General features: G+C 30.4%; 2 protein-coding genes and 1 long non-coding RNA gene across 3 annotated transcripts in view; 1 reads left to right on the forward strand and 2 right to left on the reverse strand.

Moving 5' to 3' along the window:
- The window catches only part of LOC148582048 (uncharacterized), a 115216-nt gene that overhangs the window by 85741 nt on the left and 1610 nt on the right, over positions 1–27865 (reverse strand). The gene's annotated exons all lie outside the window — the stretch shown is intronic.
- LOC107622012 (serine carboxypeptidase-like 20) lies at positions 373–11225 on the reverse strand. The gene is made up of 14 exons (XM_016323952.3): positions 11092–11225; positions 8761–8906; positions 7455–7531; positions 7181–7303; positions 6618–6720; positions 6481–6521; positions 6003–6104; positions 5135–5215; positions 4786–5037; positions 3652–3717; positions 2880–3001; positions 1911–2024; positions 717–762; positions 373–627 (listed from the first exon to the last, which is right to left on the reverse strand). Exons 1-14 carry the CDS (start codon positions 11223–11225, stop codon positions 544–546), a joined length of 1491 nt encoding a protein of 496 aa, XP_016179438.1. The 3' UTR covers positions 373–543.
- Positions 26421–27742, forward strand: LOC107623907 (Phosphoenolpyruvate carboxylase family protein). The gene has a single exon (XM_016326307.2). The coding sequence runs from the start codon at positions 26519–26521 to the stop codon at positions 27605–27607; it is 1089 nt and encodes a 362-aa protein (XP_016181793.1). The 5' UTR covers positions 26421–26518; the 3' UTR covers positions 27608–27742.

Below are 27865 nucleotides of genomic sequence, written 5' to 3' on the forward strand. Positions count from 1 at the left end.
TTTTTTGTTTGTGCGGAATAAATACTCGAAATTGTTATTAATATATGAGTTCTATGTTGATTTTATAATTATCATAAACATTTTTTTCTGATTTTTGCAGTGAAAAGAATTCATAGTTAGATTTATATTTTTGCTTTTTTATTTTTTTCTTCTAATTAAAATTTTGTGTTTTAACTTAGTAATCGAATTTCATTTGTATAATTAACACTGATGTTGTGAATTTTATAATATGCCAGCTTTTATTTAGTCCTAACAAGTATTTTCACAAAAGACTTAATTGCTTTTATAACGGAATAATATGTGAAAATGCAGGATGTAATTAATTAATTACCCGCTAATTCATCAATACGATAAGTGAAATTAGAAGCAAAGTAGTTTAATTCCATGAAATAATTAAATGGATCATTATTCAGATCATATATTGTTGAATGAGGAAATACACAAATTTTACATATATCATCTCAATAACTTTAGAAAAATTTAATGATATATGGAAAATTTATAGACCACATTGCCTCTTGTTACAATTTGTGTACTGATTTCTCATATTTTCTTTCCATGAATAAATTGTTTGTAAAAGTGCAATGACTCTTTAGGCTTATATTCTGGAACAGTGTGGCCAGCTCCCTGTATCAAATGTAACAAAATAGAGTCAACATACATCAAATTAATCTAATATAATTTAGCATTAAATTTAATTTATTTTGTATACAAACCTTTATGGTTAAAAATGTAAGATTGAATTCGTATCCTTGTGTAAACCTTCAACCAAGAAAGGAAACTTAATTAATCAAATTTTGTTGGATCAAATTCATAAAATTGTTAACAAAAGATCTTATTTTCATAGTTATCAAACTCAATTTGACTTGGTCGGTCAAATAATAAAAAATCTGATCATTGGATCATCAATTTAAATTGGGTCATTATTTAAATCGGTTAAGCAATTAACCTGATAAAAAATTTAATTACTAGATTCGAGTCTGATAACTATATTCATTTTACAATGAGTAATAACTCAAATGGCATAGAATCCTCATACTCAATTAAGAGGTTGCGGGTTCGAATCTCTTATCTTTCCAAATTTTAGATAGCCAATAAGTAATAGCTCAAATGGCATAGTCTCGTCATACTCAATTAAGAGGTTGCGGTTTCGAGTCTCATATCTTTGGTAAAAAAAAAAAAACTATACTCATTTTACAACTCAAAGGTAACTTGAAAGAAAGACAATATATGTGGGAATAAAAGCTAGCTATTTTTTCTTTTCAAACATCTTTTTGTCTTTACATTTTTATTTTTGTCTTTATATTTTTTTATCTCAATACAGAAATCAAAAGTAGCTTTAAAGTTTGGATTTAATAAATCTGCATATAGTTCAACATCAAACATAAGACTACATTCATATTGTATTAATTCTGAGGATCTAGCTAGCTAGCCTCAAGATTTAGTTGGAAACTGAAATATTGCCAAAGTAATAACAATATCTATCTAGAGATATTATGCCAATATATGAAGTTCAACTCAACCAAGACCAATAAAATACAATCATGTTAGGTGAATAAAATCAGTTACTAAAATTAGTTATTTATATCAAGTATATATATTTTTTAAATAACATATGTATGATAATTAATTTTGATAGTTAATTTTAGCATATAAATAGTACTTTTAAATAAAATATAGATAATTAATTCCATATTTTTTTACTAAGTAAGTTTAACTAGGCAGATCAAATAATCAACACTAGAAAATAAACGATAATACTAAAAAAATAAAAATCAATTTATTCAAATAGTCTAAATTTATTTTATTTAATATTTATTTATTTTATGATATATTAAATAAAATAAAAATAATAATTTTTAATAATTTTTTTTATTAAATATTTTTGCAAAATAAAATTATGTACGTACCCGGCAACTTGACCATCTACAAACCAAGGCCTCCATTCATCTATAATCTTATATCCCAATGAACTTGTCCATGCTTGGCTTCCGGTGTATGGAACACACATGTCATGATCACCACTGCCAAACACACAATAGTGCCATTTTTAAATGAGTATAAAAAAAATTATACTATTTAAACTATAATTTGTTAATAGTCAAAATCGTCTCTAAAATATATCCTAATCTCTATTTTGATTTTCGAAAGATAAAATTAATCGAAATCGTTCCTGAAAGATACACGACTTGGTCACGTTAGTCTTTCCGTCAGTTGGATGATAATGTGTCACGTTAAGTGCCACGTGGCATAATAACGTGGTGGGTTAATGCCACGTGTCACAAGATGACTAAACTGACACGTCAACCAATCATCTTGTGACACGTGGCATTAACCCACCACATTATCATGCCACGTTGTACTTAACATGATACGTCATCATCCAACTAACGAAAGGACTAACATGACCAAGTTGTGTATCTTTTAGGGACGATTTCGATTAATTATGTCTTTCGAAGACTAAAATAGAGATCCAAATATCTTTCAAAGGACGATTTTAACTATTAACTCTATTAATTAAGCAACCAAAAAGTAGATGATTTAGGATCCAACATTTTAGAATTTAATAGGACATAATGAAAAGATTGAGAATAAATAAATATTAATCATAGAGGAGGGAGGAAAAATAATTATTTTTGTGAAAGCATTATTTTTTGTACCTGCTTTAAGGCTAGCACAATTTATTGTTTTCAGCTAAGAGGAACCAATAAATCTATTAATTAATGTCCAAATGTACCAATAAAATACTAGTATAAATATAGTACAGACTACAAATATTGGTCAGTATAAATAAAAATTGTTGACTTTTAAACCTTTTTTTTTTCTCTTTTTTGTGTGTTAATTTTTTGTAGGATGAAAATAAATTTGAGAAAAGTCACCTAAATATAAGTGCTCGATAACCGCGGAAGGTTAGGTATTGGTGATACTTGATCATGCTTCCAAGAGGATGGTGGTAAGTCAGTTTGTCTGTGCATAATATCCATTTCTTAACCAAACTTTTCTGTTTTCATACAATAATAATTATAATTTGTTACTACTTTTTGTGCTTTTTAATAAATAATTTATTTTAAAAAATTAAACTGATAGGATGAGACATACAAATAATTATATTTCTAATACATTATAATTAAAATATATTTTTTATTTTTAAAATTTGATAAAAATTTAAAAAATACTCCTAAGTTTATTTTGTTTTATTTTTTTCTTAAAATAAAGTTTTGGATTTACATCAAATATATTCCTGATGACTAATTTTTTAAAAAATTTAAGATCGATTCAACAACAATTTTATAAGAACAACCCTCAACACAAGCAAATCAAACATAATTTTCATACATTATTGTTATATTGGTTTTAAATTTTTTAGAAATTTAGCCGTCGAGGGTATATTTAATGCAAATAAAAAACTTTTAAGACAAAATTGAAATAAAATAAAATTTAAGAAGAATAAAAAATATACTTTATCTTTAAAAAATCTTTTTTGAATATAATAAAAATTAAATTCTAAAACTATTTTATTATAAAAATTATAATATCATGTTATAAAATACTTATACTAAAAGTTTAATATAATATAAGCTAACATAAAAAAAATATATGAATTATTATATTTCTAATAATATTATAACATAATTTTCTGAAAAATCTTACATCTGCTGTGTGAAGTACTTTTCTAACTGCATCATTGTTCAACCATTCGGAAGCAACTTCATCATCCTAAGAATAATAATGCTCAAACTTGTAATTTTATTTTACAAACATGGAATAATGATTAATGTAGGAGATCACAAAAAATATAAATCAATAATGTTGGAAATTAAAAGTGAATATATACTTTATAATATTTTTAATATTTTTATTTTTAAGATTTTATATATTAGAAAAGATGGTAAAAATAATAAAATTTTATTTTTTATTTTTATTTCATATTTTTTCTTTTCTTTATAACTCACAAAAATTTGAAAACAAAAATATTAAAAATTAAAACAAAAAATAAAAACACAAACCAAAAATATCTTAATAAATAATAACTTTTCAAATTGTTGGTTTTCTTTTCAAATTCATTTAAAATGCAATGCTTAACAAAGATGAAAAAAACTTAATTAAACCGAATAATAATAATAATTGAGAGTTATTAGATGATAATTTAATTAAACCTATCAAATCATTTCACGACTCTCACCTATCAACTTTACATGAAGTTAACTGTACTTAAGTTTTTATTATTAGGATAAAGTATACTTTTTATCCCTGAAGTTTGACAAAAATTTTAAAAATACTCCTAAGTTTTATTTTATTTCAATTTTGTCCAAAAAATTTTCGATTTGCATCAAATATATCCCTACCGGCTAAATTTAAAAAAAAATTAAGACCAATCTAATAATAATGCATGAAAATTATGCTTAATTTACTTGTGTTGAGAGCTATTCTTATGAAATTGTTGTTGAATTGGTCTTAAATTTTTTGAAAAATTAGCCGTTAGGGGTATATTTGATGCAAATTAAAAATTTTTGGAACAAAATTGAAACAAAATAAAATTTAGGGATATTTTTAAAACTTTTGTCAAACTTCAGGGACAAAAAATATACTTTACTCTAATAATAAAAACTTAAGTACAGTTAACTTCATGTAAAGTTGATAGGTGAGAGTCATAAAATGATTTGACAAATTTAATTAAATTATCATCTAATAACTCTCAATTATCAACTTTCACGTGAAATTAACTAAATTAAATGTAGTTGAGTTTTCGGCTAAAAAAGTGCAAAGCAAATTAAAGTAACATACAGTGCATGGAACATCAAGACCTCCATGGGTGAGTTGTGGCCAAGATGGGACAATTCCATTTTTGACAATAGCTCCATAAGGCCATGCACGACCAAACATTCTCTTCCGAACTGGCAAAGCTCTCTCTGTTACACCCAATTGCTTAAAGCTTTCTGGCAACCTATTATTATTAGATCTTGTACTTCTTGTGTCTGTTCCATTGCTATGGTAACATGGTTCCAAAATGTTATATATGTTTAGCCCACTAATAAGCTGAAATAACCATAATCATCATTAATTAGAGCATTAGAGAACAATATTAGATCATTTCATTATAATTTCTACCATTGTCTTATAATAATTGAATTACCTGGTTTACTTTAGAAAGCTGTGATGCGCAATCCTTAGTTTGAGGATTGTAGTAGCTTCCTTTGCAAACACTTTCTGTCTCCTACATCATGTATGTACCATTTTATAATGAAGAACGTTTTTTGAAACCCAAAGACAAAAAAAATTGAAGTTATGGTGTCAGGTCTAGCCGTCAAAATGAGTCATGACTCGTAAGTAATACTCTAACCAATTCCTAACAATTATCTCAGAAGGACTACGAGATCCCTCAAAAAAAATGTCTAACCCGGTTCTTGATTTTTTTTTTTGATTGATTAGCTCCTGTGCCAAAAAAAATAACATTGACTTTTTTTTAGCACAGAGACTAATCAGTCCAATAAAAGTAAAAGTCAGAAGTCGGGTTGGAGTTTTTTTTGTTAAGGGTCTCGTTGTCTTTTGAGATAATTGTCAGGATGTTTAGGGTTTTTTTTTTCCTTAATTGGACTAATTTACTAGTTAAACTTGTGGAAACGAATCGGCTCGTTTATTTTTATTTAAGAAAGATAGATAAATTCTTTTAAATTTTTAGACTTTAGTTGATTGAATATAAAAATATATAAATGTATAATAAAAATTTTTGAATTTGCATAAATAATTAAATATTAACTTAAAAAATGTTAAAATTATATAATAATTTTTCTTAATATAATTTTTTTGAAAAAATAAAAAATAAGCCAACCTGTTTAATTCGTCAATTGGACTAGTCAAGTCGAACCAATATTTTTTTAATCCGTCAAAATATAATGGATAAACCTGATTTTTCAAATTTATTCAGACACACTCACTCCTTTGACAACTCTAGTATTTAGGGTTTAGGGGTAAATTAAACTAGGTTAATATACAAAGTTTACCTTGAATATTTCTTCAGAAATAAGACCCATCCCATATGCAAACGGAACAAGAGCATTGCCATCAAATTTATCATCACAGACACCATTTCCTATCATGTAACCCTACAATAGAAATATAAAGAGTGAATACCCCACTCGATCCTTGATAATTATTTCGAAATGACTACGAGGTCTTAAAAAAAAACACCCAACTTGGTTCCTAATCTTTTTTTTTTTTGGATTGATTAGTCTCTGTACAAAAAAAAACAACATTGATTTTTTTTATACAGGGACTAATTAGTCCCATAAAAGTAAAGCTCAGGAGCCGAGTTGGGTTTTTTTATTTTTGTTAAGGACCTCGTTATCTTTCGAGATAATTGTCAGCGTTTAGAGTTTTTTTCCAAATTTAAATGAATTCGGATTGTATTAGGTACCAACTTGAAACCATATATAATATACATGTGAATTGTGATCACTTAATAAAGTAAAGGATCAAGACCTTGAAATTTATTATTGGCTGCATCCTTGCATCTTCAATTCCTGAGAAAGATAGAAAAAATATATATATAATAAATGTGATTCTAAATTCTAACACATGAAATTCAACACTTTCAGTTTCATGACATAAGTTATTACCTTTGACTATGTTATTAGCAAGAGTAGGCACATAAATCCCAGCAAATGATTCTCCAGCTAAGAAAAATTGGTTGTGTTGGAACTCGGGGTACAGTTGAAACCACTGGTTTAATTTGTTCAGGAATAAAAGCATAAGCATTCATTCATTTTATTTGAATATTTTTATTTTATTTTATTTTATTTTTTGAAAATAGTAAATAGATCTCTAATTATTTTTCATATGAACAAATAAATTTTTAACATAAATTAAATACTTATATATCTTGGTTTTTGAGTCATATAAATTTGTTTATTGAAATTCATAGATTCTTTTATTAGTGATCAAGAACACATAATAAGTATTTAATTTTAAGGTACATACTTTTATCATAAAATAATTTTTTACATACATTTAATAATTAAATAAAATATATTTTACATTGTCAACCTGAATGGTCATTTAAAAGAATAGATGGGATTGAATGACGGTCGTAAAACGTTTTATATTATCAGTGTATCAAAAATAATTAAACTATCTAAAAATTTATATATTTTATAAAAAATGTAAAAAAATCTATGACAACCTTAAGGAGAAAAACGTGTGTATCATGGGCAACTCTTATATCCCCAGTTTCATAAGCTGATTCATTTTTTGCGTAAGAGAACCCAACTCCAGCAGGAGAATCCAAGTATATGATATTTGAAACCTATAATAAAAAAAGGAGGTTGAATTATTTATATGTACAATTTGTTACAACAAATTATGTAAGATTTTTAGTTGAATATAATAATACAATTTATTACAACAAGAAACATATGTCATAGAGAGTTAGAGACAAAAGAAAATAATTTTCATACCTTTGACCAACTATATTTGTTGAGAGTCAACTTAGGCAAGACTCCTTTAGCCTTTGGTTTCTCAAAATTAAATGGACCTGAAACATATACAAATAAGAAAAATATACCATAGAAGAATGATTAGAATATCTGGATAATATGTGCTGAAACATGGGTAGAAAGACAGCTTTTTGACAGATGGTATTTTACGGCGATTAACAATTGCTGCCATTTATAAATAGACTAGTTTATGATTTAGTAGCGGTTAAAATTGTCGCAAAAATATATCGCGGTAAAATACTATTTAATGATGATTATTTCATGATTACTATTAACTGTTATTAAAAGTTTAACCATACGCTATTTTTCAGCGAATTGACAACCGCTGTTGCTATCCAGCTCTATAATCGCTACTAACTGTCGGATGTGATGTAGTAAATGATGTAATAATAATTTTTAAAATATAATTTTTTTATTAAATAATTAAAACTGTAAAAGACGGATAATTAAATTTGTTTACCGTAGTATGATAAAAAAAATTGAGATGTTAAGTAGGTATTCTTATATACAGTATTTGATTAATTAGTGATTATTTTTCATATAAAAATATAATTTATATACTAAAATCAATTACTAAAATTAGTGATTATATATATATATATATAATGGTTAAAATTTAAAGGATTTTTTAATTTATATTAAATAAATATAATATTTATGAAAATGGATAAATAGTAAGATATTATAAAAATACATCTTGAGACACATCTCGAATATTGAGAGAGTAGTTACAAAATAAGTATATTTTAGATGCTGTGACAGGGTCACAACAAGTCACATCTTGGATATACTATCCGAAATATGCATATGGGCTGATATTGGATATTGAATCTGCGAAATATGCGCGTTTTATGATGGGCTCTCAGCATTCGAGATATGCTCATTTCGTAATTGTCCCGAAGATTAATTTTTGTAATTATCCCACCATTTATTTATTTTTATAAATACTATATTTATTTAATTTAAATAAAAAAATTCAATTCCAAAATTTATTTAAGTATGTAATTGAACAAATCAGTAGTAAAAAACAAAACAAAAATCTTTTAATTATAAAAACCCAAAAAAAAAAAAATTTATTTAGCTTTTTTTTTTTTTATGTTTGAATAATTTTCTATTTAAATTTTGGTAATCCAAATGAGATCTGAGCCAACAGAATGGGATGATAATTACATTTGTAAATGGAAAAATAGATAGATTAGGATGAAAATGTTATCATTAAAAAGTAGAAATGGAAAAGCAAAAATAATAGAGTACTAAAAAACTTTACCATGCTCATATACAAAACCATCGAAGCTGGAACAACCGGGTCCACCATTAAGCCATAGAACCACCGGGTCCTTTTTCGGGTCGCACTCTGATTCAACAAAATAATAATATAGGTTCTTTCCATGATCTTCATCTACCGTCACATACCTTGATTCACCAAATTAAGAATAAAAATATAAGAATTTTTGCAATTCAATATTTCATATATGTATTTATATATTATATATGCATCTTAAGAATTATAATTAGAGATAGTGAACGGAGAAATTCGCTTCATTAAAATCTGTTTTTTAGTGAGTTGGTCTGTCTCGCCCTACCTAATGAGACGGTCCTAACATGAGTAAAATCTCATTCCGCTCTGTTTAATAGTGGACTGGTAGGTCAAGACCGTCAAATCTCATTTTTTTTATTTTTTTTGCTATTAAATATTAAACAATATAAATTACAAAAAAATATTAAAAATTATAATTTTTAAATAACAAACATTAAAGTCTTTATAATTATAAATATGTAATAAATATAATTATAAACTAAGTTTTTTGAAACAAAATAATGAAACTAAAATTGTCCAAAGTAAAATAAATATTATTTAAAATTAAACATCTACAAGTTTAGAACATAATCAGTCAAACGTAAAATATAATCCAAAACACTAAATTAGAATTAGGGGTGTGCATGGGTCGGGTGAAACCGGGTTTGATGTGACCCAGACCCGACCCGAAATATATACCGGGCCTATTTATTAGACCCGAACCCAACCCTAGACCCGATGAAACCTATACACTTTTGGGCCACGATTATACCAGGTGAAAACCGGGCCGTTAACACTACATTACCTTGATACTTTCTTATAAGTTAGCACGTGAAAATATCCAAATGTCCAAGACTCCAACCATTATTTGACATGGTAAAATTTACTTAGAAAAATATAACAAGAACCAACTCTTCTCTAAAATTAAAGCATAATCATAATCAATAATAATATTGTCTAATAACACCAAATATTTAAATCAATATAAATAACACAATATTATACATTAGTCTAAAATCTTACGCATTTTAAATATAAAACATTAACTTATAGTCTTATAATTACTAATAACACAAAATATTAAGGTTTACAATACTTAAATTACACATAAGAATAGCCATCATCCATCACTAATAACACAAAATATTAATTGTATATGATGACCGGGCCACCAGGCGGACTTCGGGTGACCCGAGCCATGGCCCGGACTCGACCCGAAATAATGACTGGATCTATTTTTGAGACCATTACCCGACCCTAGATCCGGTGAAATCACACCAAAATAGTCCCTAAAGTGTTCGGGGGCGGGTCGGATCTTCGAACCGGGTCAGGCCATGCACACCCCTAATTAGAATATCTTCAAAAAAATTCTAAGTCCGGCGGAGAAGCCCGCTTATCCCGCCAAAGTTCACGATTTAAACGGCGCGGGATTAGACAGACTTTTGATGTGTGCTGGTATCTATTTTTTATCCCGACCTGCCTTTTTTAGCAGGTTATGCAGATCAACTTGGCAAATTTATACCCGTTTACCACCCCTAATTACAATCTTAGTTATTGAAAGATTATGTGTGCGTTTAATTTAGCTTTTGCAAAATTAGACGTTTCAATTTGTTCATGAAATATCTAACTAATAGAGTAATAAATCTCAATGTTATATCTAACTAATTAAAAATATACAAACGAAATCACACTTGCTCCTTTATATAAGGATGTACGCGGATTAGATCGAATTGAGTTAGAATTTTAATTTTATACCCACTAAAAAAATCAAATTTAATATACACCTTTTTTTTTTATCTTTAGATCTGATCCAATTTAACAAATTTTGGATATCCAAATACGACGCATTTTAAAATTTTAAAAAAATAATAAACATTGTTTTTAATTATTAAATATTATTTGCTTAAATAATATAAATAAAATAACTAATATTAAAAAAAAGACAATCTAATAAATATTTTTCTATCAGATAATATCTAATTCAAAATAGTTATAGATCAGATCTAAAATTATTCGATAATCTAATGTAGCGAATCAGATATTATCTGTAAAATTTAAATTCAATTTAGTATTTGACTGAATTTCTTTCTATAAGTTCTTATTTTTATAGACATTTTGAATCATAAATATATAATATTAATAACTAGATATAAACTAATAAAGCATATAATTTGTTGTCAATGAGTTATAGCTCAAATAGCATAGTCTCCCCATACTCAATTAAGAGGTTGCGGATTCGAGTCTCCTATTGGTAAAAAAAAAAAAAAAACATATAATTTGTTGATAGAGTTATTTGAGTACCCGGCATAGTGTTTGGAAGGTAGTTTTCCATCAAACCCTGGAACTTGATTCACAATATTTTTTGTTGGTGCTGATTGAGTCACCAAGAAAAAGTGAAATAAGAATAAGCTCACAATTCTATTGGCACCAACCATCTTTGCTAAATCTACAAAAGATACAGTGTAATCACAGCTATATATATAATTATATATAGTTAGAAAGGTATCCAATACATTAATTGCAATAAATACATAAATATTATTAACAAAAGTACAGAAACATTTTTAATGCAAATAAATCCACGGTTCAAAATAACATTAATTACCTATATAAAAAATCAGTAAATAATTAACTATCACGTATAAAAATATACGTATTATTCTTGACACAAGTACACAAAAATTTTTAATGAGAATTCACAGTTTACATATAGAAATATGTATTTGGTATATTACAAAAAAAAATTATTATACTACTATAAATACATTTTATTATTCATCTATTACAAATTTGATTCTTTTATTATGTTAGGTTTAATTATTCGGTTTGTTAATTATGTTGGAAAATAAACCATAATATATATACACAAAACATTATGCTTCCAACAAAAAAAAATTAAGCATAAAATAATCAACTATACTAAACATACCTAATTAAAAAATAGTCATTTATATAAAATTATATACTTTGTGTAAAATTATATAAATACATAATAGTTAATTTAATGATTAGTTTCTAATATGCACATAATGACACCTTGCGTGAAATTAATAAATTATATACTTGAAGAATGACCAAGAAAATAATTCAACAAACAATTAATGCTAGCTTTATTATTAAGGCAAAATACTAAATGATACAGATTTCACGGATGAATAAAACCCGCTAATACTAGGGGATACAAAAAAAGAGTTAGAATTTGTCTTATTTAATATTTATTAATTGTCTATAAATAAAACTCGGTAATACTGGAGAACAAAAAAAAAACTAAAATTTGGTTTATTTAACATTTATTAATTATCGTGACAATTAATGAATACTAAATAAGATAAGTTCAGGCTATTTTTGACTAATTTTTTTTTATTATCAGACATTTTCGAATAAAACCATAATAAGTTAACATAACTTAACAAGTCATTTGTTTTATTTATAGTTTTTAGAATCGAACCGGTTAAGACTATTCGGTCACTACTGAATTATTAATTTAAGCGGTAAATTACAAGTTAAATTGATTGATTTAATCATAATTAAATAATTATATAAAATTTAATTTAATTTTTTATTTTTATAATAAATATATTTTTTTAGTTATTTTGTATCAACTAAACTATTATATTTATATTTTAATAACTCATTAATTAGTTTATATTTAATATATTTCTAAAATATTTAATTTATAAAAAATAAAGATCATAATCATAAAAATACAAAATAATAATTAAAAAATATTTTGTTTTTAAATTTATAAATATAACTTAATTTTATTTATGTGATTTATTTAATAAAAAATATTATGCATAACAAATAACAATTTAATTCATTAATTAGTTCATATAATTAATATAAACTAGGGGGCAAGTTTTTTTAATAATTTGCCAACAAATTCATAGGCTGATGTCATGCTGAGGTCCTTACTCACATACGCTAACATCATCAACTTGCGGGTTGGTTGAATCTGTTTTACCGGTTTAAATATTGGCAAATTCTATAGTGTAGATAGTAAATTGGCATCCACATGTGTAGATATGCGGTGACAATCTCTAGTTATAACAAGTGGCATAAGAAGGAGACATAATGTTCAGTGCGCTAGAGATGTTGTAAAAAAAGTTCAATAGAACTACGTGAGGAGGTTCCTAATTTGGTTGGATAATGAAATGTTAGGATGAGTAATTAACTTTGGTTGATTATGGGCTCAATTTTTGGCTTTTTTTCTCGTTTTTTGACAAAAACTTGGTTTTGTGTCAAAGACCTTTCTACTCAATACCCAATAAACCCAAAATAAATATACTGTTCATTGTACACATCATTACTGCTAATTCGTCCATTCTATTTTTTACCGTAATTCGTACCATTAGAAAACTCCTCATTGACTCCTCACCAACCCACCCTATTATTATTATTATTATTATTATTATTATTTAGACTTGGCATAAATACTTGTTTCAATATCAATTTTCTGCACATGGAGGATGCTAATTAGATGAAAGCCCAAACTTGAAACGGCGTAGTAGCGGCACTGATGTTCTTTTTTATTTTTTCTGTGAGTAATCATAGTTGCAGTTATTTTTGAGTTTGTTGGGTATTAAATAGAAAGGCCTTTGACACAAAACTAAATTTTTGTCCAAAAACAAAAAAAAAGCTAAAGATTGGGCCCATAATCAACCAAAGTTAATTATTCAAACTAACATTTCATTATCCAACCAAATTAGGAATTTCCTCACGTAATTCCATTAAAACTTTTTCTATAACATCTCGGACACACTCTAAATATTATGTCTCCTTTTATGCCACTTGTTATAATCACAGGTAGCCATCACATATCTACACATGTGAATGTCAATTTATTATCTACACCATAAAATTTGCCTTAAATATTTAAATAGTCAGAATATTAAATCAGACCGATTTAAAATTTATTTCACTAATTTTTTAGTTAAACTGACAAGTTCAATCCATATTCAATGAATATGATTTTATCATTAAGTCATAAATTTTATTCCAAATTAAATGACAATATAAGTTTTAAATTTTATGTCTCTTTATGCAAAATTTTTTAAAAAATCGGTTTCTATTACAAAAAAATGGTAAAAATCTATGATGCACGGACACTTACACGGATACGGGACACGATACGATACGGGACACGCCGACACGCGAATTTAAAAATCTTACATGACACGGAGACACGCATACATATAAAATATAAAGTATTTTTTAGATAAACCGTAATGATATTTTAATATTTTATTGATATTAAAATATAAATTAATTTTTAAAATTATTTTTAATGTCTTATTTTAATTATATCAAGTATTTAAAATATTTTTTGTTTTAATAAATAATAATATATACTATATCTAAATTTATTTTAAGAATATATATTAAGAATAAGACCGGACATGCTGACACGTGATGGTATTTAGATGTGTCCAAGGGTATCCGAAGAAAAATTTTTTATTTTTTATTGAGATACGGTTTGGACATAGCAGACACGCGTGTCAGACGAGTGTCGGTGAGTATCGTGTCCAAAATGTGTCTGACACGCAGACACGACAATTCAGCAAAGTGTCCGTGCTTCATAGATAAAAATCGATAAAAATACGAAAAGACCATCAAGACCATCAATAATTTTTGGCACCATGTCAAACAATTGTTTTATTAAAGATAAAACATTAAAGTCTACGATTAAAAGCTGTCTAACCTTTTTTGCGCCTTCTTGCATGCGTTATTGCACGTTTATATTCTCGTCTTACTGATGACATGTGCGTGCATCGATATTTATTTTATAAAAATCGGTTAAATTGATTTTTAAATTTAATAATATCTTCAATGTTTGTCGTTGATAAATTTAAATCGTCTTTTTTTTTCACCTCTTACGGGTGTTATTGCGCATTCATATTATTGTTTAAAAATTAAAAGTCGAAATGTTCGTGCGTCCATATCTATTTTATAAAAATTGGGTAAATCGTTGATGTTTATTTTTTTAATTTTAACTCATTAAGGTGTGTTTAGTTTGCGTTTTTATTTTTTATTTTTATTTTTAATATTTTTTATTTTTTAAATTTTGTAAAAAAAAAGTAAAATAATAAAAACAATAAAATTTTATTTTTTGTTTTCACTTTCTGTTTTTACTTTTTTCTTCATAAAATTTAAAAATAAAAAATTATTAAAAATAAAAATAAAAATAAAAATAAAAATATAAACCAAATGCATCTTAATTGTGCGCTTTTCACCTCTTATATTTCACCCCTTTTCACTTTTCTTTTTCTCAAAACTCTCATTTTTGCAATTTAAAATACTAAATAAACATATAGAATTTTTTGAAAGCGAGGACACAATTTTCTGAAGAAAAACAAATGAAAAAAACATGAAAACTTATTGATGTTAAACATAAAATTTGTGTGGTGGTAAATACATAAATTTTTTGAAAATATTGAAGAAAACAAATATTTTAAAGATAAATAACTGGAAAAAACAAATAAATTTATTGATGATACACATAAATTTTATTATGATAAATGCAAAAAATTTTGAGGTAATAACAACTTTTTCTAATAGATCAACACAGGCAAAATTGTAGAAATTTATTGAGAAAAACGTAGAAATTTTTTAACTGAGATATACGATCTTTTGAGGTAATAACAACTTTATCTTGGATCATTGATAAAAGAAAATTATATATGTAGGCATTAACTCAAATAAAAAAGACAAGGTTAAATTGTTTTATTCTATTACCTCTTTCTTAATATTCTCCACATGTTCATTTGAATCTTTTATTGTAACATCTTTTTCATTCTTAGGATCTTCAGATAAAAATCTAACGGTCACTCAATAACACATTCTTCTTAGCATTGAATATCATCGTGTACTTTATTAACAACATTTTTTCTGTTAGAGAAAAAATACATTTTTTATTGATTGCATGTTTTCGTCTTGCCTATAGATAATCACATAATATTGACAAGTGATGTCAGCTTATTTATGAAGGTGGCACTGATTGATGGGTTTAGAGAAATTGGATCGATCAAGTTATAGTTGGAGTCTGAAATATGCATGTTTTGGATAACCTTCATTAGTTAACAAATACAATTAAGAATAACACGATGGAGTGGTCGTAACTCGAAGATGTCATTTTGTGACAATAACATGATAGGCTTCTCTAATTAGTTGAGGTAGCCAATAGTTAAAGCAAGAAGGTTAACTTTACAACATAATTAGAAGATTTATCTGAAAAAATAATAAACAATTGAAAGATTTGTACGGTGTAGCTGAAGACAACATTAGTTATTGTTTTTCGTTAATTATTTTTCCTGCATATATAAACCATGAACATGACATATCTTGTAGCAAAGGTAACGGCAACTGCTTCAAGGGGGTTCTATGTTGGCATTGTTGAGCTACACACTCACAAGATTGATGCATTGGGGATAGATGTTGCTTTTGCAAAAGGTCATGTGCTACTTCATTGTTTTCTGCAATGTGTTAGCACATATGAGATAAAGTTTGGTAATGTACAAACAGAGCATATAAGCAACAATGAAATTGTGTCATCCAATCTAAACATATACTTCAGAAGCACCTTTGTGGCGGGAATCTATTAGCTTTCTCTCTTTTTTTTTTTTGGCTAGCTTTTCAAATCTGTTCCGCCTGGCTTCTTTGACATTGGGAAGATTTTGCTTTGTCTCTCTCTCATGTTAGTGTTGTAATGCTGGAGGTCTGAATGCTCAGGAAAAAATGGTTCGAAAGCAATTGAGTATAATTGTTTGGTGTTTATTAAGAATTAGTGAGATTTATGCTATTTTACATTTAAGAATGGAAATGCAATTGGAATCTTGACGTTGCGCTTCAGATGAAGTTCAGGCGTGACCCCATGGTTTGGTTGCTTCGATGAGGAGTCCACATGTGTCGCTTCTTAGGGAGAAACATAGGAAAATGAATGGTTTATGATGCTAGTTGTACTTAATTGGCACCTGGCCGCATTTTTCACTGCTACAGAGAAGTAGTGGCATATGTCTTTGAGTACAATGCTGAGACTGAAGACAATCCATTCTTTTAGTGCAGCTCTTGGCATGTATAATTTAATAGATGCTGAGTGAAAATTTAAAATGACATGACTTTGCACTGTAGAAAATGCAAGGTCCAAGATGGAGTGTAATATTTTGTATGTTTAATTAGATTATCCCTCTACAGACTTTAGAAGTTAACTATGCTTGCAATTGATTCTTATCCTCTATATTATGCTTAAGTCATGCGACAAAGAAATTTTCTTTTAAGGACTATGATTTAAAGTTCAGTGTAACCTTGGTTTGGAATGGCTTATGCTTACCTTCATGTGTAGATATACTTGGGACCTTTTTGTAAATCAATTGGGGATGCAACAAAGTTTTAGCAGCATGAAAACTAATACTAAATGCATGTAAGCTACTATATCATACCAAATAATTACACCGTTTTATTGTACACACATGATAATTTGTAACGAAAAATGCAGAGTACACTTGAGATAGAAGGTTTCTTTCTCAACAGGTTGCAGCCCATTTTTCAAGTTAAACCGAGAACAACCCTGGAATGTAGAGGAGGAGACCCTTTACTTGGATATCCGTTGGCCAGCTTTGAGAAAGCACATGTCATCGCTGATATGGACCCCATGAGCATCTTGAGAGCACAATTTCATTCGCAGCCATTTCCGCTTGCCTTTGTTCCTATGTTAGAGTTATAATGTCTTCATCCAAAAAGAGTTTTGGTTGCTCATATAGTCTAAAGCTTTCAAACTCATAAAGTGGGAACAATTGAAAGCAAGTTTCTTGTTTCATTTCAATAAACCAAATCGATATGCTATAGTGATCATTATTGGTTGTGTACGACATGTAGCAAGGCTTATCCTTCCGCAGAACCAGTGCATTGCAATATGATTTTGCCTTTCTAGGAATTCAAACACAACGCCATAGATAACTACTTATGAAGAATACTACTACAGATTATGGATTTCCTAAATTGAGGCCACCAAAATTAATCCAAAAAACAAACCCATTCTGTGAAACATAGTCAGGGCCCAACTTCGTGATATCACCATTGGAAACTCTTTTTGGTTCCCAGTGTTGGAATTGCCTGTTCCAGAGAGTATACCAATTTTTTTTGTCTTCAAAATTCTGTTTGAACACATGCACCATGCAGTACTGTGTGCTGGAGGGATAGTACAAAAAAGCAAAAATTGAGATGCATGTGGGTACTTTAAAAGAGCGTGATTATGGTAATTGGCGGACACTGCTTTTGAGGATGTTCCAGATGAGCAAATGTTCTTGCGGCAGCCAATAATGAATGTTAGGCAAAGGTTTCCAAAGCAAGAACCCACAAGATTAAAATCATTACACTTTGTTAGCTCTGCTAGGAGGCACAATGTTGTTGGTGCACCAGTTGAAGTATTAACCATGACAATTGCATTATTAGTTGTTCTCCATTGCGGGAACAAAATATGCAATATCAGCGTTTGTTCAAAAGGAGGAAAATTTCGGTGATGTTGCGATAGAAACTTATATTCCTTCAAATCAAAACACCAAAATATGTTCAATGCCCTGCATCTACAAATTGATGAAGTATTAGCTTTGCAGAAGATGTAGAGGATAACATCCTCTGGAAAAAAAATGGAAGTCGAATCAGAGTTTGCAAATACACTTTCCATTTTCTAAGCTGACTTAAAGATATGCATGATGTCGGTAACAAATGTAGAAGAAAAGCATAAAGAGACCTAAGTGGGAGCACCTACTATTGGAACACAATTCAAGATCCATTAATGTCGCACCCCATGAGATAAATGGCATCTTTGTGTGCCTTATGTGGCCTGGTTGAGTATTTTATTTCTTATTTTAATCCACTAACTTCTGGATATTTATTTTCATATTTGTGTGTGATAAAGAAGACTTGATGAAATTGTAATTGTGATTAATTGACATCAAATGACAAGTGAAATCATACTGTGCAAAATAGCTTTATCAGGCTTCTATGCATAGTTTCATAGCCATCCTGTAAATCCCATAAAATTAGCGACTAATTAATCAATAAATTAAATTTTAATAAAAGAAATTAGAAATATGAATTTTATAGTTTAATGAGGTAGAGCTAATTAAAATAAGAATTTTTATACTAATTTTAAAAAATTTGGCCCGAGATTAGGCAGAACGGACCGAAGCGGGCAAACCGGGCCCGTATTGTGCCCAAGGCCCAACCTACACTCCATTAACCCAATGAGCTTCAGCTCATTTCATCCCATAATCAAAGGAAACACATTCTTGGGAGGGAGAGCAAGGGAAGAAGAACTCAAACCCTTGGTTCCACTTCAAATCACCATATCTCCTCACTACGAGCTCCAATCGCCGCATCGTTTGCGGCCACGCGTCCATGGCGTCAAGTGTAACGACCCAATTTCTAGTACGTTATGATCGTACTAAAAGTAAGGCGTTACTAACCTATTTTACATATTAACTATTTAATATTGAGCCTTTAGCTCGATATCGCGTTTCAATCTTTAAGAAAATGCCAGAAAATTTTGTTTTCAATTCATTAAAAATCTTATATCAAAGATCACCAAGTAATGATAATCACATAATTATTAATAATAATAAATCTTATACAAGTAAATTAAAATAAAACTCAGATACAACACCTATCCCTCTGTATAAAATTACATGATATTGTAGTAGATGTGCCGTAGGAAAGATGCATTAACATGCCACTGCATAATTAGCTTTAATATATACCTTGTACTACTAATAAGGATGCCTAGACCATTTGATTAATCATTAACGACATAAACTAAAGACTAATATGAGACATGCACCATGCTTAGGCCTAAAACTAAGGTCATTACAAACAACAGAGGTAACTTTGAGGTATCTTAACATCTGGCTTCTTATAACCTTGCTGAAACTGAATGCAATCTCTGAGATCGACTTCACACTGGGTATATTGTCTCATAGTACACATGCAGTAACCTAAGCCTTACTTGATCTTCATATTCTACCCAACGAAGAGTTCTCCTTGTGTCGTTCATGGGAGTATATCAGCAGATATGAAAGTGTGAAAAGTGTGATTCATATGCACCCTCGGTTTCAAAATGTGTTTCCTTGATTTCTATTATATCTTCATCAACAAACATAGTAGGAGTAAAGAGAGAACCAATGCCATTATACATGAACAACCTAGTCCATGTTGGGTCTTCCTCGATAACATGAACATGCCAAATAGAAATGTGAAACACTTTCTCGTCGTGATCAGATGCAGCAAGACAAAGCTTTTGGTTGAAAATAATGAGCATGTAGCAATGAGCCAGAGCTTGTTCAAGAACAAAAATCTGCTGAAAAGTGTTAGATAATATAGAGAAGCATACAATATAAGGTTTTGTTCTTTCAACATCCTTATGTGAGTATGTTACCCAATAAATACACCCATCAAGTGTAACATAGGTTGCATCTATAGTTTGCACATATGGTGGACATGTCATTACCACATGCCAATCTCTTGTAAAGCTTGTATAGATGGCTAGTGTGCATGTAGTACTTTCCGAACTATGCTTGAAGACATGCATAATGGCATAATCAAGAGTGTACGGATAGTACATAAATGCATATAGATATACCATGTCAGGTTTAAAAACACAAACAGGATCTTGAATAATTTTGGACCTTCTGCTAATAGGGTTCCAAGCTAGCAGGTAAGACTTCCTTCCCATAGAGGAGTATCGTATGCAAAAGATGCCATCTTCAACGCTAATAATTTGGAACCAACCTTCATATGTCAACAAAAAAGAAAAATGAAATGAAATAGTGTAACCACTTGAAGAATCCATCCTTATGACCTAATCAAATGACTTCAGCAGAGAGGATGGATATAAAAAATGCAACATCAGTGAGCAGCCATGATGTTTTCACCTTTCAGCAATGATTGACACGAATTCATAGCTGTTAAGCTTCGCTCTCCAGTAGTGAGATGTGCAGCAGGCATTTAAGATGGTTGAAGCATCAGCAAGGTGGAATATGCCTAAGAGAACCTCATTAGGGAGTTCTGGTAGGGGAAGAGAAACTGGAGGAATATCACTCATCCTCTTTGAAATATAGGGATTGTACAAATTAGATTTATGGGAGTGGAAAGATATGAGAGTTTGGAATAGAAGTTTTAGCTAAGTATGAGATGTGTTCCTCTGCTGTGAGGACTGGTCTTCATTTATAGAGGAGTATAGCTTTAGTGACATGGTTGAATTTTTTAGATGTATTTACCCAATTCAATTTTCTTTAAATTCAAGTATACAGATATTGATGTGTCTTTTTTAGGTAATATTAGAGGTTGTAAAATAAACTATATATCACAGTAAATAGTGAGAACAACTTTCAGCTCTGCTATTATCAGTGGAGTCAGAGTTTGTGAAGCCAATTTGAGTGAGGCAAGGAATCCTTTAAAGATCTTCTAATGCTCATTCAGTAAATGGTATTTTGACATGTTCCATTTTTAGCAATTAATGTACTTTTCATACACTGTTGACATCTTTTATTTTATGCTCACTGATCTCGAAGTGATGATGGAAATATGCATGGAGAGTAAGTGGAGGTTTATTGTTTGCAAATGTAAGAAGATGAAATCTCAGCATTTCCAAGACATATCTTGATACAATAAAGAGAAGTTTTAATTCTAGCTATGAATATAATCAAAGATAATCTCGGTGAAGATTTACCATTAATGGTGACATGACTAACAAATCAGGCTTAAGTGTGTGTATTCTTTATTCTATCCCTCTGCTTGATTTGTTTACTTTCTAATGAGTTCTACTTTGCAAAGAGGGTAGTGTGTTTTTCATTTCGATTTTTCCTTGCTATTTGGTTCCTCTAACATAAACAGGCAAACCCTCCATTACTTTAATAGCGTTAGACTTCCATAATAAATATGTGAAGGGACTTCTTAGAAATGACAACACATTATGAGATAAAATTTTAAAAACCTGATTATAGGATATATAGATAATTATCTGTGTAATTAGAATGCCATAAATGAAGTAACCGAAATAAGATACAATTTGACAGAAGTGTGAATTCTTCATTTCATTCCAATGTATTTAAATTAAGTTGCATTAGTAATTGATTGAGGCACCATGTTGCTAAATTCAGCTAGACTAATTGTGGAGGGTTCAAGTTTAAATTAAACAACGAAACCACAATAAAAAATCTAAAACCTAATTTGAAGTATATTTAATTGACTCTACACTATTGTGTCTAGGGAATTTGTTTAAAGAGTTTTTTAAATGACTACAAAATAAAAACAAAATGTACAATTGAAAGTAGAGAGAAAATAGTAAATATTATTCTAGGTCTTCCAACTGTAGTGCAATACACTTGCTTTCTTTACCTGTGCATGTAATCATCCCCATAGCCTCTTCCTTTCCAACAACCTCTCCTATATAATTTGCATGTCACAATAAGGCCATTTAAATCTAAACCTGTAATAAAACTTAAGATCATATCTTAACAAAATAAGAAGTATGTCGATGTAACATACCAAACAACATATTTTCATCCATTGGAGCATTTGCCTCAAGTTCAACAAATGGGCAAAATTTGAATGGGTTAAAAGCGAAAGTCTTAATAGGAAGGACTTCCACCTCTATCTTTGTATAGAAGTTAAGCTTGTTCTTATGAGCAATTTTTCTTACCTTCCCATTATTCATTTACGTAATAAAATTTCGCATACTATACACGACATGCTCTTTTTGTTGGGAATAAATAGTATGACCACAATCCAATCGATCATGTGTCAAATAATTTGATATTGTTATTATATTAAAATATTAATATAATAATATCCTTGATTAAATTTAAGAATTTATCATTTTGATAGTGATCATAATATTGAGAGATAAATCTTTTATAATTTAATCTAAGTTGTTCTTAGTCATCGGATTATTAAAAAAAGGACATTAATAATCCGGAAAGATCAATATATATATAATCGTCTTCATTGGATGAAGATTAATAGATCTCTTTTATTAAATTATATATATAGATAGTGCATATAGAGATATGACCATTGAACATACTCAATTTGAGAATTTCTAATGGTTATAATTACCGCATATTTGTCAATAGGATATTCTCTAGATGAACATGGTAATAGTTTCCTTTGACTTGCGACTGTCATAGTAATTAACAATGTATTTATTATACTTTGATTCCGGACACCTAATTCCCTAAGGTGCTAGTTGAATGGACATTGGGTATGATTTAAATACTTGTAGAATAAATGATTAGTCAATAAGGAATCCGTCAACTCTCGGTAAAGAGTTTGAGCTCTATGATTATAGTGACTGAGATAAATAAAACATTGGTCAAGGAAATTGAATGAATGAAGAAATGAGTTTCTTAAGTCATTCACAGATCATTATAATAATGGTAACAAGTTAGAGTTTGACAATTAAACCATACTCTAAGAGTTAACCAAGAGCTGGAAAGATGGAAGGAATTATACTTTGTTCTTTTGAGATTCTTAGTAAAAATATATTACTTCATATTATCGGGTCGTTTAGGAGTGTTGCTAGACGCAAACCTTGATTAGTAAATTTAGTATGACTAATTTACTACCTACTTAGTATTGAATTTATGGGGTCACACACTAACGAGTGTTCTAATCTTTGCTATAGAATTATTTAATTATTATTTTGATTTGAACAAATAAATAATTATATTAATTCAAAATGGAGTATTATTATATTCTTTGCTAGCACCAAGAATTTAATAATAATATGATAATTGAGAATATTAAATGAGATTTGAGAATAATTAATTATTCTATTTCTAAATTTGGATGAGATCCTAACTGATTCTGTTTCAAATTGAGTTATGATATGATTCATGAATTTGAAAGATTCATATTTGGAATTTCAAGATATGATTTAAATTTGAATTGAGAATCAAATTTAAAATCAGTAACAAATCTCATACTATATATATGTATGCCAAAAGTAGAAGAAAAAAGAGAGAATAACAAAAGTTTTATTCCTTTACCTCTACACATATAAACGTATGTGAGCCTGATTCTTGAAGAAGAATTTTATGGCATGCAAAGAGTTGCAAGAGGTTTCTCAATTTAGATCAGATGTCAATTGGTCAAGGAGTTGACAGCAAAGGTTGGTCTCGGTGTGGATCGGATGCGCATAGCGCCTTCGTACCATCGAAGGAGAAAGCGATTTTTACTAGCGTACACAGGTATTTAGATTTGATCTATATATTATTATTGGAATAAAGTTTAAGCACAAAAAAATCTTTAGGATTACTTTCTTTTCTTCCGCTGCATGTTATGAACACATGGTAATCCTTCACTTTTATTCTCTCCCTGAACAAATCCAACATAGGCTTACATATTGTTACATGAATTCTATCATCCTGCAAAATATTTTGAAACCCAAGAAACCAAAACTTGTTAGAAAGGTATTAAAGAAGAAGATGCAACATATAACAATCACTCATCGAATACTTGCTCATCTTGCAAAACCATCTCCAAGCTAAACACCTCATTCTAGTTTCACTGGCTAAAAAACTCATACAATCGGACAACACCCATGACCAACGACCAAGCAAGCTTGGTTGGATTGATGTTTTTGATCAAGTCTGTTTTTGCCGCCATTCTTTGCACCCTAAAACTGTTTCAAGCAAAACTTCTACCAGGCACAATTAGCAATAGATTTATTTTTTCATGTAACATGTACCATTCTAATATTTATATAGAGTTGTTTCTTTATCAATAAATGAAATGGGCCAAAAAACTGGAATTTTTAAAGAGCACTGGTGAGCGTCAAAGTGGGATGTTCCAAATTCAATCCTTTATTAACCGCAGGTCCTTACACATGGGTGGGAAGATATGCTACTTGCATCTGGAATTCAATTTTGCCAGGACCTCTGACCAACGAAGCCGTCACCTCTGCACTTCTTTCGGAGGAAACACTGTAGCTACAGCTACCTCGTCTATTGGGATGTTACTTTGGTGACCAGCCCTGCTGAAAGGGCAACATTTTTTTTTGGATGCTAACACTGTTGGCGGCCAATTTTTGGAGGCTTCTTTATGCATAAGCCGACGCATTGCAATGGGTTTGCGTTTTCATCATAATGGAGGAAACACTATTCATGTCGGGCGACATGTCATCACCTCCGAAGCTTTAGAGTTTGGTTTTTTTGTGGGAACACTGTTCAAGTCTCGTGTAATGCTTAACTATTATATTATAAATAGAAAATAGATTATTATGTTGATCCCTATAATTTTACCGAATTTTCAATTAGATCCTTATATTTTTTCCTATTTAATTTAGTCTCTATACTATTTTTAATTTTGTAATTAGATACTTTCTAAATCACATCCTTTACTTTTTTCCTTATTAGTTACCTTCTTTATCAAACAATCATGGAAGGTTTTCATCACCATCCCCACCCTTTCTTTTACACCTTGGCCATCACCAATGGCACCACCACTACCGCTGCAACAACAAGCACCTTCAGTAACACACCATGGATGAACAGTAAAATATGGAGCAAGCTTCCTCAGAAGCTCATCTATCGCATCTTCGCCTTTCTCTGCTTTCATTCGAGCTCATTCTATATGAAAGAGATGATACAGCATTACCTTCAACAACTCTTTTCTTGAATTATTCCTTCAAGTCTCACTCACACGTCACGAGTTTATCTTCTTCAACCACAAAACTCTCGCTACATCTACAAGAAGAAGAACAACAACAATGACACCACTGTCACTTTCACCAACCACAACAACAAGAGTTCACCGATCTCATAGAAGATCTTCTCTTAAAGGAGCAAACAATCATGGATTTTATGGAACAAGACTCCCTTGCAAAGATACAAAAAGAGATTTGAATTGGAAGAAAAGGAGGGAAGCCATTGAAGCTCTCATGGTTAATGATGAATGAACGATTATAAAAAAGGTTTTGGATTGAAAGAAAATGAAAAAAACACCATAGAACTTTTTGTCGCCATCACTAAAGCTTTTTTGATGAACAGATAAGTATTTTTCGTTCATTATGACGTCATATTTTTATATTTGGATGTTTTGTCAAATTTTAAAATTTTTCAAAAATTATTTTATCTTTTGCGTCTTTTAAGATATTTTTGTTAGTATTAAAATTTTTGAGATATTATTTTAATAGTTTATCCTATCTTAGGAACTAATTTAATTGATAACATTTTTCAAAAACGAATTTAAAAAATAATCAATGTTTTAGAAATTAATTCGAACATTAACCGATATAAAATTTTGAGAAAAGGACAAATAGGTCCCTGACGTTTTGCCCCCACGGACATTTTCGTCTCTGACTATTGGAAAATACTTTTAAGTCTCTGATCTTCACAAAACTTGAACGGATCAGTGCCTGACAAAGACATTTGGACGAATCAGTCCCTGACGGAGGCATTTGGACGGAGGGACTGATCCGTCCAAATTTTGTAAAGATCAGAGACTTAAAAATATTTTTCAATGGTCAGGAACAAAAATGTCTGCAAAACAAAAGGTCAGAAACCTATTTGTCATTTTCTCTAAAATTTTTAAGGAATTTATATGTGTATATACTTTAACTCTAATTCATTAGTTTATTAACTTTATGGCCTGCAGGATTTTGGCACAATAAAAGAGGTGCATGATAAGAAAGAAAAAAGTGGGAGTGAAGAAGACAAGAGAGGGGTGAAACCAAATGGAGAGCAGTGGCAGCATGAAGCTCACACCAACAACCACCGCATTCCTCTCTTCTCTTCTCCCAAACCCAAAGCCTCATTCAATCCTCATCCCTTCTTGTTCCGCATTCAAACCCAAACCCCTCAAAACCCTCACCGTCACCACACCCAATAATACTCCCTGTATTCCCAAATCCTACGCCGCCGATGTCTCCTCTTCCATTTCCGCTGTTACAAACACAACCGCCGCATCGTCTCCCCGAGACCTCAGGTCACGCCTCCAAAACGGTGACACACTCTACGGCCTCTTCCTCCTCTCCTTCTCCCCAACGCTCGCCGAGATCGCCGGCCTCGCGGGCTACGACTTCGTCGTCGTCGACATGGAGCACGGCCACGGCGGAATCTCCGACGCGCTCCCCTGTCTCCACGCTCTCGCAGCCACCGGCACCGCCGCAATCCTCCGCGTTCCTGAGAGCTCCGCCACTTGGGCTAAGAAAGCCCTTGACTTAGGCCCACAGGGGATCATGTTTCCGATGATCGATTCCGCGGAATCCGCCATCGACGCCGTGTCGTTCTGCCGGTTCCCTCCCGCCGGGATCCGTGGCTCGGCTCACTCCGTCGTCCGGGCTTCCGGTTACGGCATCGATGAAGGTTACCTTGGTAGTTACCAAGAAGAGCTGTTGATTATGTGCCAGGTTGAGTCCGTTGAGGGAGTGAAGAACGTTGGTGAGATCTCAGCCGTTGATGGCGTTGATTGCATCCAAATGGGACCGTTGGATCTGAGCGCCAGTATGGGGTACTTGTGGGACCCAGGGAACAGGAAAGTGAGGCAGTTGATGAGGGAGGCTGAGGCGAAGATTCTGAAAAGCCGCAGCGGCGGTGGCGTCGGCGTTGGGACTTACCTGTCTGGGTTCGCTATGCCGCATGATGGGCCCGGGGATCTCAAGTCACGTGGGTATCACATGGTGTCTGGTGCTGTTGACGTTGGGTTGTTTAGAAGCGCTGCTGTGGAAGATGTGAAGAAATTCAGGTTGAGTTTGATTGATGAAGATCATGATAGTGAGGAGGAAGAGGGTAAAGATGGTGATGAGAAGTACTGGAGTGAGTGAGTGAGTGAATTTTGATTCTTAGTTTATCTTGTTTTCACTGTTATGTTCCTCAGATTTTGTAAATTAGGTCATGTAGTTGTTGGATATGCTGATTTTGCTGCTCAATGAATATTAAAGTTTTGACTTTTTGATGCTCTGTTTATTCTATGTTTATTCTATGTTATAGCTTTTGCTGCTGATAATGCATTTTGTGAATGATTTGAGAGTATGCATTTCCAAAATGATTTGGTTTCTGGAGGTGATAGTGATGATGGTCTA

Source organism: Arachis ipaensis, chromosome B10, assembly GCF_059453495.1.
Source record: "Arachis ipaensis isolate K30076 ecotype BB chromosome B10, ASM5945349v1, whole genome shotgun sequence".
Taxonomy (NCBI): Eukaryota; Viridiplantae; Streptophyta; class Magnoliopsida; order Fabales; family Fabaceae; genus Arachis; species Arachis ipaensis.

Excerpts from the sequence above, each read along its gene's own strand:
- LOC107623907 (XM_016326307.2), top strand. The coding sequence starts at position 26,519 with ATGGAGAGCAGTGGCAGCATGAAGCTCACACCAACAACCACCGCATTC.
- LOC107622012 (XM_016323952.3), bottom strand. The coding sequence starts at position 11,225 with ATGGTTGGTGCCAATAGAATTGTGAGCTTATTCTTATTTCACTTTTTC. Across the intron at positions 8,907-11,091 it reads CCTTCCAAACACTATGCCGG|GTATGTGACGGTAGATGAAG; the intron begins GTACTCAAATAA and ends TGGTGAATCAAG. Across the intron at positions 6,105-6,480 it reads AGCCAATAATAAATTTCAAG|GGTTACATGATAGGAAATGG; the intron begins GTCTTGATCCTT and ends TTTCTATTGTAG.